This window comes from Oncorhynchus kisutch, unplaced genomic scaffold (assembly GCF_002021735.2).
Source record: "Oncorhynchus kisutch isolate 150728-3 unplaced genomic scaffold, Okis_V2 scaffold4062, whole genome shotgun sequence".
NCBI classification, from domain to species: Eukaryota; Metazoa; Chordata; class Actinopteri; order Salmoniformes; family Salmonidae; genus Oncorhynchus; species Oncorhynchus kisutch.
This window is the reverse complement of record NW_022266007.1, coordinates 47,348-62,718: the sequence shown is the minus strand read 5'-3', so window position 1 is coordinate 62,718 and position 15,371 is coordinate 47,348. Positions and strand designations below refer to the sequence as shown.

Genomic DNA, 15,371 nt, shown 5'->3' with positions numbered 1-15,371 from the left:
TACAACCCTCAGGAACACGTACACTACACTACAACCCTCAGGAACACGTACACTACACTACGACCCTCAGGAACACGTACACTACACTACGACTCTCAGGAACACGTACACTACAACCCTCAGGAACACGTACACTACACTACGACCCTCAGGAACACGTACACTACGACTCTCAGGAACACGTACACTACACTACGACTCTCAGGAACACGTACACTACGCTACAACTCTCAGGAAAACGTGCACTACACTACGACTCTCAGGAACACGTGCACTACACTACGACTCTCAGGAACACGTACACTACATTACGACTCTCAGGAACACGTACACTACACTACGACCCTCAGGAACACGTACACTACACTACGACTCTCAGGAACACGTACACTACACTACGACTCTCAGGAACACGTACACTACGGCCAAAGGTCTGTCATTATCAACGGCAACCCTGGAGAAATTAGGGTTAAGTGCCTTGCTCAAGGGCACATCATCATATTTTTCATCTTGTCAGCTCAGGAATTCGAACTAGTGACCTCTCGCTTACTGACCCAACACTCTAACCGCTAGGCTACTAGCTGCCTGTATTTTACCCAGATCTAGTGACTAGAAAAAATGATTAACTAGAAGTTAGGCCTACACAAGATTACGAAAAGGACCACAAGGTGACACCTTGACAGACAATTGATGAGCATGGGCCTGTGTCTGTGTAGGACCCTGTCCAGCAGCGATGACAAGCAGGACAGAGAGACGGAGAAGGGCCGCCTGGAGGAGGCGTTTGAGAAGTGCGACCGGGACCTGGATGAGCAGATCGTCCAACACTACGCTGAGCTGACCACCGCCATCCGCACCTACCAGAGCATCACCGAGAGAATCACCAGCTCCCGTAACAAGATCAAAGGGGTGAGAGGGAACGCGCACAATGTTTCAAATCAAATCCAATTGAATTTGTCACCTGATGTGCCAAATACATAAATTGTAGACTTTACTGTGAAATGCTTACTTTACGAGCCCTTTCCCACAATGCAGAGTTAAAAAGTAAAAACATTTGCAACAAAACATTCAGAACATGTGCATGGCCTGTGAATAACAGTGTGAAGGCAGAGTGATGGTCCCAGGGAGTTGTACATCAAGGACATTAGCAGCAGGCAGTGTGAGGGCCTGGCTGATTTCTCTAGTGTGTGTGTGTGTGGCTCTGACACCACCTGCGTCACTGTTAGAGCCTCTGGGATAGCCCGCTAGTGTTTCACAACAGCGTGATGTCATTCCCATCTCTCCAGGCTGTGTGTCTGGATGTACAGTTTTTATTTAACCAGGTAAGCTAGTTTAGATCAAGGTCTCATTTACAACTGCGACCTGGCCAAGATAAAGCAAAGCAGTGTGACACAAACAACAACACAGAGTTACACATGGAATTAACAAGCGTGCAGTCAATAACACAATAGAAAAAAAGAAAGTCTATATACAGTGTGTGCAAATGGCTTGAGGAGGTAAGGCAATAAATAGGCCATAGTAGCGAAGTAATGACAGTTTAGCAAATTAACACTGGAGTGATAGATGAGCAGATGATGATGTGCAAGTAGAAATACTGGTGTGGAAAAGTAAATAAAAACAATATGGGGATGAGGTAGGTAGATTGTGTGGGCTATTTACAGATGGGTTATGTACAGCTGCAGCGTTTTGGTAAGCTGCTCAGATAGCTGATGTTTAAAGTTAGTGACGTAAATATAAGTCTCCAGCTTCAGCGATTTTTGCAATTCGTTCCAGTCATTGGCAGCAGAGAACTGGAAGGAAAGGCGGCTAAAGGAGGTGTTGGCTTTGGTGAGATTTACCTGCTGGAGCGCGTGCTACGGGTGGGTGTTGTTATCGTGACCAGTGAGCTGAGATGAGGCGGAGCTGGGTCTGGCGACGAATATGTAGCGAGGGCCAGCCGACTAGAGCATACAGGTCGCAGTGGTGGGTGGTATAAGGTGCTTTAGTGACAAAATGGATGGCACTGTGATAAACTGCATCCAGTTTGCTGAGTAGAGTGGTGGAAGCTATTTTGTAAATGACATCGTCGAGGATCGGTAGGATGGTCAGTTTTACAAGGGTATGTTTGGCAGCATGAGTGATGGACGATTTGTTTTGCGAAATAGGAAGCTGATTCTAGATTTAATTTTGGATTGGAGATGCTTAATGTGAGTCTGGAAGGAGAGTTTACAGTCTATCCAGCCACCTAGGTATTTGTAGTTGTCCACATATTCTAGGTCAGAACCGTCCAGTAGTGATGCTCGTCGGGCGGGCGGGAGCGGGCAGTGAACGGTTGAAAAGCATTCATTTGTGTTTTTACTAGCGTTTAAGAGCAGTTGGAGGCTACGGAAGCAGTGTTGAATGGCATTGAAGCTCGTTTGGAGGTTAGTTAACACAGTGTCCAAAGAAGGGCCAGATGTATACAGAATGGTGTCGTCTGCATAGAGGTGGATCAGGGAATCATCCGCAGCTAGAGCGACATCGTTGATATATACAGAGAAAAGAGTTGTCCCGAGAATTGAACCCTGTGGTACCCCCATAGATACTGTCAGAGGTCTGGACAACAAGCCCTCCAATTTGACACACTGAACTCTGTCTGAGAAGTAGTTGGTGAACCAGGCGAGGCAGTCATTTGAGAAACCAAGGCTGTTGAGTCTACCGATAAGGATACGGTGATTGACAGAGTTGAAAGCCTTGGCCAGGTTGATGAAGATGTCTGCACAGTACTGTCTTTTATCGATGGCGATTATGATATCGTTTAGCACCTTGTGCGTGGCTGAGGTGCGCCCTAGTTTACATACACTTAGGTTGGAGTCATTAAAACTAGTTTTTCAATCACTCCACACATTTCTTGTTAACAAACTATAGTTTTGGCAAGTCGGTTAGGACATCTACTTTATTCATGACACAAGTAACCTTTCCAACCATTTTTTACAGACATATTATTTCACTTATAATTCACTGTATCACAATTCCAGTGGGTCAGAAGTTTACATACACTAAGTTGACTGTACCTTTAAACAGCTTGGAAAATTCCAGAAAATTATGTCATAGCTTTAGAAGCTTCTGATAGGCTAATTGACATAATTTGAGTCAATTGGAGTTGTACCTGTGGATATATTTCAAGGCCCTACTTCAAACTCAGTGCCTCGTTGCTTGACATCATGGGAAAATCAAAAGAAATCAGCCAAGACCCTCAGGAACACGGGTCTAAAATAAATTGTAGACCTCAAGTCTGGTTCATCCTTGGGAGCAATTTCCAAATGCCTGAAGGTACCACTTTCATCTGTACAAACAATAGTATGAAAGTATAAACACCATGGGACCACTTAGCCGTCATACCGCTCAGGAAGGACAGACGTTCTGTCTCATAGAGATAAACGTACTTTGGTGCGAAAAGTGCAAATCAATCCCAGAACAGCAGCAAAGGACCTTGTGAAGATGCTGGAGGAAACCGGTACAAAAGTATCTATATCCACAGTAAAACGAGTCCTATATCGACATAAACTGAAAGGCCACTCGGCAAAGAAGAAACCACTGCTCCAAAACCACCATAAAAAATCCAGACTGTGGTTTGCAACTGTGCATGGAGACAAAGATTGTACTTTTTGGAGAAATGTCCTCTGGTCTGATGAAACAAAAATAGAACTGTTTGGCCATAATGACCAGTGTTATGTTTGGAGGGAAAAGGGGGAGGCTTGCAAGCTGAAGAACACCATCCCAACCGTGAAGTACAGGGGTGGCAGCATCATGTTGTGGGGGTGCTTTGCTGCAGGAGGGACTGGTGCACTTCACAAAATAGATGGCATCATGAGGATGGAACATTATGTGGATATATTGAAGCAACATCTCAAGACATCAGTCGGGAAGTTAAAGCTTGGTCGCAAATGGGTCTTCCAAATGGACAATGACCCCAAGCATACTTCCAAAGTTGTGGCAAAATGGCTTAAGGACAACAAAGTCAAGGAATTGGAGTGGCCATCACAAAGCCCTGACCTCAATCCTATAGAAAATGTGTGGGCAGAAATGAAAAAGCCTGACTCAGTAACACCCGCTCTGTCAGGAGGAACGGGCCAAAATTCACCCAATTTATTGTGGGAAGGTTGTGGAAGACCTCCCAAAACGTTTGGCCCAAGTTAAACCATTTAAAAGCAATGCCTAATTGAGTGTACTGTATGTAAACTTCTGACCCACTGGGAATGTGATGAAATAAATAAATAATTCTCTCTGCTATTATTCTGACATTTAACAATCTTAAAATAAAGTGGTGATCTTAACTGACCTAAAACAGGGAATTATTACTAGGATTAAATGTCAGGAATTGTGAAAAACTGAGTTTAAATGTATTTGGCTAAACTGCATGTAAACTTCTGACTTCAACAGTATATGAGACTGTTACAAAGAGAACCTAGAAAGGTGCTTTTGTGCCATGTTAAGTGCCCAATGATTCAGGCGGGATACTGAGCTTTGAAACTGAAAGGAGAGTGTTCATGTGTCCCTGAAACTATTCAGAACATTCCAGATAGAAATGTAATGAATAGAGCTGACATAACTCCCTATTCTACCTGACAAATAATCATGTCTATTCTGCGCAATACATTTCTATCTGAACTTTCTAAACGCTTACCTCTCTTGTCTCTGAACGGACCCATGGGTCATGTTCATTAGGGCACACAACAGAAAATAACGCTTTACAGCAGAGATGAAAAGGATTGTTTCTTATTGATTAGTAGTCCCTCCCTGTTTCAGTCAACTTTCTTTAGTTTGGTGCCTAATGAACACAACCCTGGAGCCTCACCTGTCTGACCCTGGGGGTGGGGTTGATTCATTAATGCACACCGAAGCAAAATGTTTTACAACAGTCCAACTACTCTGTCCCTGATTCAGTCCGTCTTTTTCCCTTTAACGCCTGATGAACACCGTGGTGTCTGACTTGTGTGATGTCCCATTGTATCCCAGGTGAAGGAGAACCTGCTGTCCTGTAAGATGCTGCTCCACTGCAAGAGGGATGAACTGAGGAAGCTGTGGATCGAAGGCATCGAGCACAAACACGTCCTCAACCTGCTGGATGAGATCGAGAGTATCAAGCAGGTCCCACAGAGACTGGAGGCCTGCATGGCCAGCAAGCACTACCTGCACGCCACCGACATGCTGGTGAGTAAGTGAGAATTTGTGTGGAGGTGGGGTGGTAGGTGAGGATGTGGTAAGGTTTGTATGAAAGTGTGTTAAGTTTGGGGCCATGGTGGGGCATGCGTGCGAGAGAATGGGATTCGTATGATTAACACTGGGATATGGCAATCCAGACATCCAGCCAGATTTTTAATACCCGACGCTGACCTGACACTTGACTATCATATAACGTGATTGCTGTCCTCCTTGGCTACAGAAATGGACTGGCATTTCAGCTAATTGGCTGGACTCTCAGTTTTCTTCCATTTGGTACCTAATGAACACGACCCAATTGTACATCTCCCTTACAGCTGGTAAGCTTCATCAAAGCGGCCCAGGGGCCACCACAGGTGTGTGGGTTGACTTTGATGTGGGTTTTGTGGCGCGCTCAGCGGGGGCCAAAGCACGAAATGGCTGGTACAACTCTGTGGTCTCTCCTTTCCCTTCTTCCTCCACTCACTCTTCTTCCAAACTCAGGTAATTAGGGCCTAGTCAGTTCATCTCTGCTCCAGAACAGGCATATTTGAGAGGGAGGACGAGGGATGTCTAGCCCCCTGAGGCCCCTGAAGACCTTCTGTCTCCCACTCTCAGTCCTTCGTGGGGGTGCAAACCTAAAATCTACATGAAAGCACTTTTTACATGGTGTGGTCAGGTTGATGGACGTTGGTGACACTATTTAGGAAAATCACTCACATCTGAGCTAAATATATGAACTGTTATGTATGTAGTGGTTCTTCCTTTAAACATTCTTCTTTTAAACATGGCAGATTGTGGTAAATTGCGTCATTCTGTCATTGCACCACAATATCACAAGAGGGAGTTAAGTCTAAACTGTGGCACAAATTGACTATCTTTTCCTAAATGAATGGAGGTGTGAATGTTTCAGTCGGAGAGTGTCTGGCTCTAGAGTCCTGCATCAGGTGGGTGGTCCTGGAGTTGAAAGAGAACTTGGGTAAATGCAATGGCACAATTACTGGACTGACGATTTTCTAAAATTGGCACAATGGGCTTTTGGTTTCTCTCCCTCTAAAAACAAAAATAAATCATTCTAAATAACAAATGGTCTTTTACCACAGAATGAAAGAGTGATAGCCCCTCTATAGAATGTGAGTTCGTGAAACACGGAGTCCTTCTTTGCTAATGCAAAGAAGAAACTGAATGAGAGTCCAGCGAGGATAGGGAGTTGACCATCTTTTCAAGACTTGAGCTCCTTCATTTATTTATGAAATATACTTGTTTATTTAGGCAATTTAATATATTAGTTTAGACTTTGCCTATTTAGTAGGATTTCTTCAAATTGCTATGCAGGAAAAGGATGTCTTCCACCGTGCCTGGTCCCAGGCTAACAGCTGACTTCTCTCTGAAACCTCACATCCATCTGAAGGTGAGTCTATCCACCGTGCCTGGTCCCAGGCTAACAGCTGACTTCTCTCTGAAACCACACATCCATCTGAAGGTGAGTCTTTATCCTTTGGAACCACACAATGACCAGGTGGACAGTAGGCCTCTTGAAGCGACAGAAGAAATCAACAAGATCCTCAAGTATTCTTTCACAATAGCTGGCAGCTCATTATTATCATTATTATTTTTTGCCTGATTCAGGACTCTAGTCCCGGAGAGAGACTGACTGAAACATTCACACCTCCATTAATTTACAAAAGGATTGTCTCATAGCTCGGCTATGTGTGAAAAATCCCCAAATTTGTGCCACAGTTTTAATTACTGATAGTCGCTGTTGTCATTCAGAGTTGAGTCCTATTGTAAAGTGTAACCTATTTGCCAAAAAGGGGCAAACTTGCAATTTATTCGATGTTTAACTGCTCTTAAATTGTACATTTCTCACTCAATATCAAAGAATATGAAATAATGTGTCTTTCCCCCTGCATTATAATATAACTTACTTTGAACGAAAGCCAGGAATGAGTGAGTCACTCAGCCCAATACTGTTCCTGCTTCTTTTGCCTATTTGAGTGTTTATTTAATATCCTACGGATTCTGTCATCACCAAACCTCATGCAACCGCAACATGACGGATACATTTCACAAATCCGTCTGTTTTTAAACTTTGCTGTGGGAGTGACAAAATGTATTGCAATTGAATTTAAATTAACTGAATGATGAGGATGAAGACGAGTGATTGAATTTAAATTAACTGAATGATGAGGATGAAGAAGAGAGTGATTGAATTTAAATTAACTGAATGATGAGGATGAAGACGAGTGATTGAATTTAAAACAATAGTGTAAGAATTGCTCTTCCTCTGTCTTGTGCGCACACTAAAAAAATCCATTTTGTTTCTAGTTTGTCAGAAGAAGACAATGTAACACGCACATAGACACACATATATTATTTGTTCATCAACATCTTTATGCTTTCGTTAATAAAATAATGATAAAAAGACTTTCAAAATACGGATGTTTATTTCAACTACATCTCAGCTACAGTTGCTCTTCCCCCCCAGCTCCACAACCATGGGTAAAACCTTGCTGAGAAGATCAATCTATTGTTGTATTGTCAGTTTCTCAACAAAAGAAAGGTTTAACATATTTTGAATGAATTCCTGAATTCAGTTGCTTCAGTTGACATTTTCCAATTTATTTACTGTTTAATTATTCAAGTCTCTTTTTTTGTTGGAATAGAAACACACTTCTCTGAGCCGGAGATTAAAGAATACAAAAGAAGCCAGACACCCTTGATGGGCTATCAGACAGCACAATAGACTCTTGCCGAGTTTAGAGACTTTAAATGTTTGCAAGGCATGTCACTGCTCCCATATCTTTGCATAGCCCACCAAATGCACTGTTTTCTAACCACTTCTGGATGGACCCATAACGAGTTACTGTGAGAATAAATATCACTGAATGACATAAATATTAGAATAAAGTAGGCTATTGAAGGCAACAAATGGTTGCTTACTGAAACACCCAAAGTCATCCAATTGTTATAATAGGATTTGAAGCAATAGCCTACCCGCGTGTGGTTAACTATTCAGCGCCTTTTTGCGATGCTTTGAGACATCTATGGGGACTGGTCTTGATAAATCAATCAGATTTTTATTTTCACTGAATCTCCGTTTGGATATTGGTCAGCCTACAATTAGGGTGAGGAAATGTTAGGATTATTTTGCTCTCAACTCGCAATGACTTAGTAGCCTAGGCCTACTCCCAACTTGGGAGTTGTACGTTGTACAGCGCCATATTTTCCTAACAGAAACCCTGAGGCCTAGATAGGCTACTGTAAAATACATTTTCTTTTTTCTTGGAATAGAAACACCATAATATTAATCAATTTAATAACATTTCTAAAAGTATAAACTGCACAATAAGTACTATAATTAAAAAATGAAATTATAATCAATCCCATGTAGTCTGTTCTAACAAAAAAACGTTAAGTCTCTAGTACAGACAATATTAAAAACAGTCAAATGCATAGGGGCAGCAGGTAGCCTAGTGGTTATAGCGTTGGGCCAGTAATCGAATGGAGCTGACAAGGTAAAAATCTGTCATTCTACCCCTGAGCAAGGCAGTTAACCCACTGTTCCCCGGGTGCCGAAGATGTTTTGATTATGGCAGCCCCCCGCACCTTTCTGATTCTGAGGGGTTGGGTTAAATGCAGAAGACACATTTCAGTTGAATACATTCAATTGGACAACGGACTAGGTATCCCCCTTTCCCATTTGTGAATTGAATCACATTAGCCGACATGTTGCGGTTTATTCATTGTTTCATTATTCAAGGCACCCTTTATTTAATTTTATATCTAAAATGCTTGACTGTATTTAGACATGGATGACTTATGCCAAAAAGTAAGTTACGCTAAATCAGCTACAGTAAACATGACTCTTCGGCCTACAGCTCCGTGTCATTTCAATAACTTACCTTCTCAAAGACGCCCTCTGGTCAAACTAGCATTATTGGCAACAAAATAATATGATGTCATGCACTCGCATGTGCCATGCAATTACTCAGCACACTGCAAGCTGTGCTGCAGTAGGACGCAACTTTTAAAGGAAGAACCACTGTAGTGGTAGGCTTGGAGGTATACTCGGGTATTTGGAAAAAGCCACAGGTGGTTTTCCAATACCGTCAGAACAAGTTTAAAATGTATTATTTTACATTATGAAGCTTACCGTAGTTCCCCAGAACAGTTGAGCCAGTCTCTTGTTTGTAACAGAACAACAGGAGAAAACAGGAGCTGGTGAGTCCATAATGGCACAACAGGAGCTGGTCAGTCCCTAACGGCACAACAGGAGCTGGTCAGTCCCTAACAGCACAACGGGAGCTGGTCAGTCCCTAACAGCACAACGGGAGCTGGTCAGTCCCTAACAGCACAACGGGAGCTGGTCAGTCCCTAACAGCACAACGGGAGCTGGTCAGTCCCTAACAGCACAACGGGAGCTGGTCAGTCCCTAACAGCACAACGGGAGCTGGTCAGTCCCTAACAGCACAACGGGAGCTGGTCAGTCCCTAACAGCACAACGGGAGCTGGTCAGTCCCTAACAGCACAACGGGAGCTGGTCAGTCCCTAACAGCACAACGGGAGCTGGTCAGTCCCTAACAGCACAACGGGAGCTGGTCAGTCCCTAACAGCACAACGGGAGCTGGTCAGTCCCTAACAGCACAACGGGAGCTGGTCAGTCCCTAACAGCACAACGGGAGCTGGTCAGTCCCTAACAGCACAACGGGAGCTGGTCAGTCCCTAACAGCACAACGGGAGCTGGTCAGTCCCTAACAGCACAACGGGAGCTGGTCAGTCCCTAACAGCACAACGGGAGCTGGTCAGTCCCTAACAGCACAACGGGAGCTGGTCAGTCCCTAACAGCACAACGGGAGCTGGTCAGTCCCTAACAGCACAACGGGAGCTGGTCAGTCCCTAACAGCACAACGGGAGCTGGTCAGTCCCTAACAGCACAACGGGAGCTGGTCAGTCCCTAACAGCACAACGGGAGCTGGTCAGTCCCTAACAGCACAACGGGAGCTGGTCAGTCCCTAACAGCACAACGGGAGCTGGTCAGTCCCTAACAGCACAACGGGAGCTGGTCAGTCCCTAACAGCACAACGGGAGCTGGTCAGTCCCTAACAGCACAACGGGAGCTGGTCAGTCCCTAACAGCACAACGGGAGCTGGTCAGTCCCTAACAGCACAACGGGAGCTGGTCAGTCCCTAACAGCACAACGGGAGCTGGTCAGTCCCTAACAGCACAACGGGAGCTGGTCAGTCCCTAACAGCACAACGGGAGCTCCACGACAGGAGAAAACAACAGGAGCTGGTCAGTCCACGACAGGAGAAAACAACAGGAGCTGGTCAGTCCACGACAGGAGAAAACAACAGGAGCTGGTCAGTCCACGACAGGAGAAAACAACAGTAGCCGGTCAGTCCACGACAGGAGAAAACAACAGGAGCTGGTCAGTCCACAACAGGAGCTGGTCAGTCCACAACAGGAGCTGGTCAGTCCACAACAGGAGCTGGTCAGTCCACAACAGGAGAAAACAACCGGAGCTGGTCAGTCCACAACAGGAGAAAACAACAGGAGCTGGTCAGTCCACGACAGGAGAAAACAACAGGAGCTGGTCAGTCCACGACAGGAGAAAACAACAGTAGCCGGTCAGTCCACAACAGGAGAAAACAACAGGAGCTGGTCAGTCCACAACAGGAGCTGGTCAGTCCACAACAGGAGCTGGTCAGTCCACAACAGGAGAAAACAACAGTAGCCGGTCAGTCCACAACAGGAGAAAACAACAGTAGCCGGTCAGTCCACAACAGGAGAAAACAACAGTAGCTGGTCAGTCCACAACAGGAGCTGGTCAGTCCAGAGCGTTCTATATCTGTCACTGAGTGTCTGTTGTGTGGCGCATGTGAGGTGAGGAAGTTACACTTGTGTGTAATTCACTGCTAAATGTTTGCTATCAGATATCTTATAACGGCTTTCTGCCGTGTTTGAGGAGTAAGTTAGAGCTCTGTATGGGTTGTCTGCACAGCTGCCATTTTGTCCCTGTGCTTCAGACTAGCGTTTTCTCTCCCCTCTGCTCCGTGTTCACATGCTGCTCTTTCCTCTGAAAAACATGCATCGCTACTTTTTTATTTGCACTTGCTCACATTGACTTTCACTTGTAAATGTCCACACTCACCGAAAATGAGCCATGCTTGTTTAACTTCATGAGCTGGATTTGCCTTTCTACAATTAGTTTATGTTTGTTTTCGCTTGTTAGCATTTAGCTAACATCTTCTATATGATTTTGCTATTACTTTTTAGTATTCTGGGAAAGCAATGTTTTTTGTTTTTTAGCGGCCACTTGTGTGCTATTCCGGTTATACCAGAAATCCCTGCATGAACATCTACGCTGGTGGGAGAAGCTATAGAAGGACAGGCTCATTGTAATGGCTGGAATGGAATAAAAATGGAACGGTATCAAAGGTATGGAGCCCGTCCTTCTATAGCTCCTCCCACCAGCCTCCACTGGCCCAAGCCTATGTAATGGTGTAGAGTCCTTGCTCTCACATATCCAACTATGTTAGATCAGTGACCTCCAGGAAAGAAGGATGGATTTATAACAGTATTGGAACTGGGCCACTGTACTCTATGCAAGAAGGATCCTATCTTGTTTGATAGGTGCTAGACAAGAGCTGATGTTGACCCTAACTCAAGTTGAAGCTGTCCCTGGAACAGTCTGACGGAGGCTAATCTAAGGAAACTCAGTGAGTCAGGTCTGTGCCTCATTACATTGCTTTCACAGAAGACTGTCAGTGTCCATTTTAAGCTAGGTGTTTCAATTTGCCTCTCAGTAGGAGAGCGGCTGCAACAGTTATGTCTCTGTCTCTCTCCCTTTTTATTGGGAGAGAGACTCTTTGTTTTGCTCTCCCTTTCCACTGTCTCAGATCTCCCTCTCTTCCCATCACTCTCCCCTCTCTCCGCTCTCTCCCCCCTCTCTCAGCTCTCCTCTCTCTCAGCTCTCTTCCCCTCTCTCTCAGCTCTCTTCCCCTCTCTCTCAGCTCTCTCCTCTCTGCTCTCTCAGCTCTCTCTTCTCTCTCTCTCAGCTCTCTCCCCCCCTCTCTCAGCTCTCTCAGCTCTCTCAGCTCTCTCGGCTCTCTCAGCTCTCTCAGCTCTCTCAGCTCTCTCCGCTCTCTTCTCTCTCTCTCAGCTCTCTCCCCCCCTCTCTCAGCTCTCTCAGCTCTCTCTCTCCTCTCTCTCTCTCAGCTCTCTCTGCTCATCACCCTTTCGCTCTCTCTCTCTGGTCTGTTGAAAGTCCATCCTGTCTCTGTCAATCCTGTGAGACTCCCTGATGTGTTCATTCCAGACATGCTGTCACTCATTACCCTGCTCATCTGTCAGATTAACGTCTCCCTCACTTTCACACTCTCTCTCCATCCCCTCCTCCTCCTCTAGCCCTCCCTCAGCTCTCTCTCTCTCCTCTGTCTCTCTCTCTCTCCTCTGTCTGTCTCTCTCTCTCTCTCTCTTCTGTCTCTCTCTCTCCTCTGTCTCTCTCTCTCCTCTGTCTCTCTCTCTCTCTCCTCTGTCTCTCTCTCTGCTTGACTATTAGTATTCCCACTGCTCTCTTTCTGCCTCAGCTGAATGGCAGTGTTACAAGACCCCATGGGGTTAGTGAGGGACAGGACTGGTTCACTTTCCAAAAAGTCTCTCTTCTCCACTCCTACACACACACACACACACACACACACACACACACATCCCGTCTGAGCCCAGTGTGCACCAGAGAGGCCAGTGACGGGCTGTCACATGTACTCCTTCTCTCCTCCCCCTCCTGTGAGTCTCCCTCTCTCCCCATCCTGCTAACTCTCAGGAAGCCTCATATAGTTGATTATCTTGACAGCCCGGGCTCCCTAACGATGTTAACCAGCCTTCTTCTGTCATCCCGGACCACTGGTAATGAGTCACACACACTCAAGGACACACACACAAGGCATACACACATGCACACACGTATGCACTTGTGGACTGTTGACACACACGTACTTATAGACATAGACACAGACGCATACACATTGGTCACACCCACTCACAGTTAGTTACAGCATATGCATACTCACACACACACACACACACCAACGTATACCTACACCACACAGTGAGGAACACAGAGGCATGCGGAGTTATTCTATTAAGCTGATGGGGGCTGATCATGCACAGCATTAGCACATCTTTTGGCTAATGCTTGACTGATTTGCATCTACACATACTTGACCTATGGCGCTCCCTTTGTTTCCTCCTGTCCGTCCTGCCCAGTGATACACACACAGTCTGATGGCTCTCTGGAGCGCTGTCATCCAGCCATTAGCCCACTCTAATAAAAACCACTCATTTACCACCATGAAGATTTATTCAATATAAACACGCCATAACCACAATGCTAATGAAAACTGGGAGAGAGGGAGAGAGAGACGGACGAACACAGAGAGAGAGGGGGGAGGGAGGGAGGGATGGATGAACAGAGAGAGACTGAGGGAGGGAGAGGGTAGAGGAGAGACAGAGGGAGGGAGGGAGGGAGGGACGGACGAACAGAGAGAGGGAGAGGGGGGAGGGAGAGAGCGAGACGGACGAACACAGAGAGAGAGAGAGGGGGAGGGAGGGAGGGAGGGAGAGAGGGAGAGAGAGACGGACTAACACAGAGAGAGGGGGAGGGAGAGAGAGAGGGGGAGAGAGAGACGGACGAACACAGAGAGAGAGAGAGGGGGAGGGAGAGAGAGAGAGGGGGAGAGAGAGACGGACGAACACAGAGAGGGGGGGGGGAGATGGGGGGAGGGACGGATGGACGGACGGACATGGAGAGATGGAGGGAGGGAGGGAGGGAGGGAGGGAGGGATGGATGAACAGAGAGAGAGACGGAGGGAGAGAGGGAGGGAAGAGAGAGGGTAGAGGAGAGACAGAGGGAGGGACTGCTGGGCAGTGGGGGCTGGGCAGTGAGGGCTGGGCAGTGAGGGCTGGGCAGTGGGCATTTGGGGTGGCTGGTAGCCTTGCGTTGGGCCAGTAACTAAAAGGTGGCTGGTTCTAAAGAATCTGTCTGTGTCCTTGAGCAAGACACTGAACCCTAAATGCTGTCTGACAACCTGTCTAGTAACCTGTCTGACAACCTGTCTAGTAACCGGTCTGACAACCTGTCTAGTAACCTTTCTGACAACCTGTCTAGTAACCTTTCTGACAACCTGTCTAGTAACCTGTCTGACAACCTGTCTACTAACCTGTCTACTAACCTGTCTGACAACCTGTCTGACAACCTGTCTGACAACCTGTCTGACAACCTGTCTAGTAACCTGTCTGACAACCTGTCTAGTAACCTGTCTGACAACCTGTCTAGTAACTGGTCAACAACCTGTCTAGTAACCTGTCTGACAACCTGTCTGACAACCTGTCTAGTAACTGGTCAACAACCTGTCTGACAACCTGTCTAGTAACCTGTCTGACAACCTGTCTGACAACCTGTCTGACAACCTGTCTAGTAACCTGTCTGACAACCTGTCTAGTAACCTGTCTGACAACCTGTCTGACAACCTGTCTAGTAACTGGTCAACAACCTGTCTGACAACCTGTCTAGTAACCTGTCTGACAACCTGTCTAGTAACCTGTCTAGTAACCTGTCTGACAACCTGTCTGACAACCTGTCTAGTAACTGGTCAACAACCTGTCTGACAACCTGTCTAGTAACCTGTCTGACAACCTGTCTAGTAACCTGTCTGACAACCTGTCTAGTAACCTGTCTGACAACCTGTCTAGTAACCTGTCTGACAACCTGTCTAGTAACTGGTCAACAACCTGTCTGACAACCTGTCTAGTAACCTGTCTGACAACCTGTCTAGTAACCTGTCTGACAACCTGTCTAGTAACCTGTCTGACAACCTGTCTAGTAACTGGTCAACAACCTGTCTGACAACCTGTCTAGTAACCTGTCTAGTAACCTGTCTAGTAACCTGTCTGACAACCTGTCTGACAACCTGTCTAGTAACTGGTCAACAACCTGTCTGACAACCTGTCTGACAACCTGTCTAGTAACCTGTCTGACAACCTGTCTAGTAACCTGTCTGACAACCTGTCCAGTAACCTGTCTAGTAACTGGTCTGACAACCTGTCTGACAACCTGTCTAGTAACTGGTCTGACAACCTGTCTGACAACCTGTCTAGTAACTGGTCTGACAACCTGTCTGACAACCTGTCTAGTAACTGGTCTGACAACCTGT

General features: G+C 46.0%; 1 protein-coding gene across 1 annotated transcript in view; it reads left to right on the top strand.

The window, feature by feature from the left end:
• Positions 1-15,371, top strand: part of LOC116352894 (exocyst complex component 4-like) — a 40,488-nt gene that overhangs the window by 3,199 nt on the left and 21,918 nt on the right. Inside the window, exons 2-3 of the mRNA XM_031822077.1 lie at positions 717-906; positions 4,975-5,169. Coding sequence (XP_031677937.1) covers positions 717-906; positions 4,975-5,169 — 385 coding nt within the window. The remainder of the gene's footprint in view (positions 1-716; positions 907-4,974; positions 5,170-15,371) is intronic.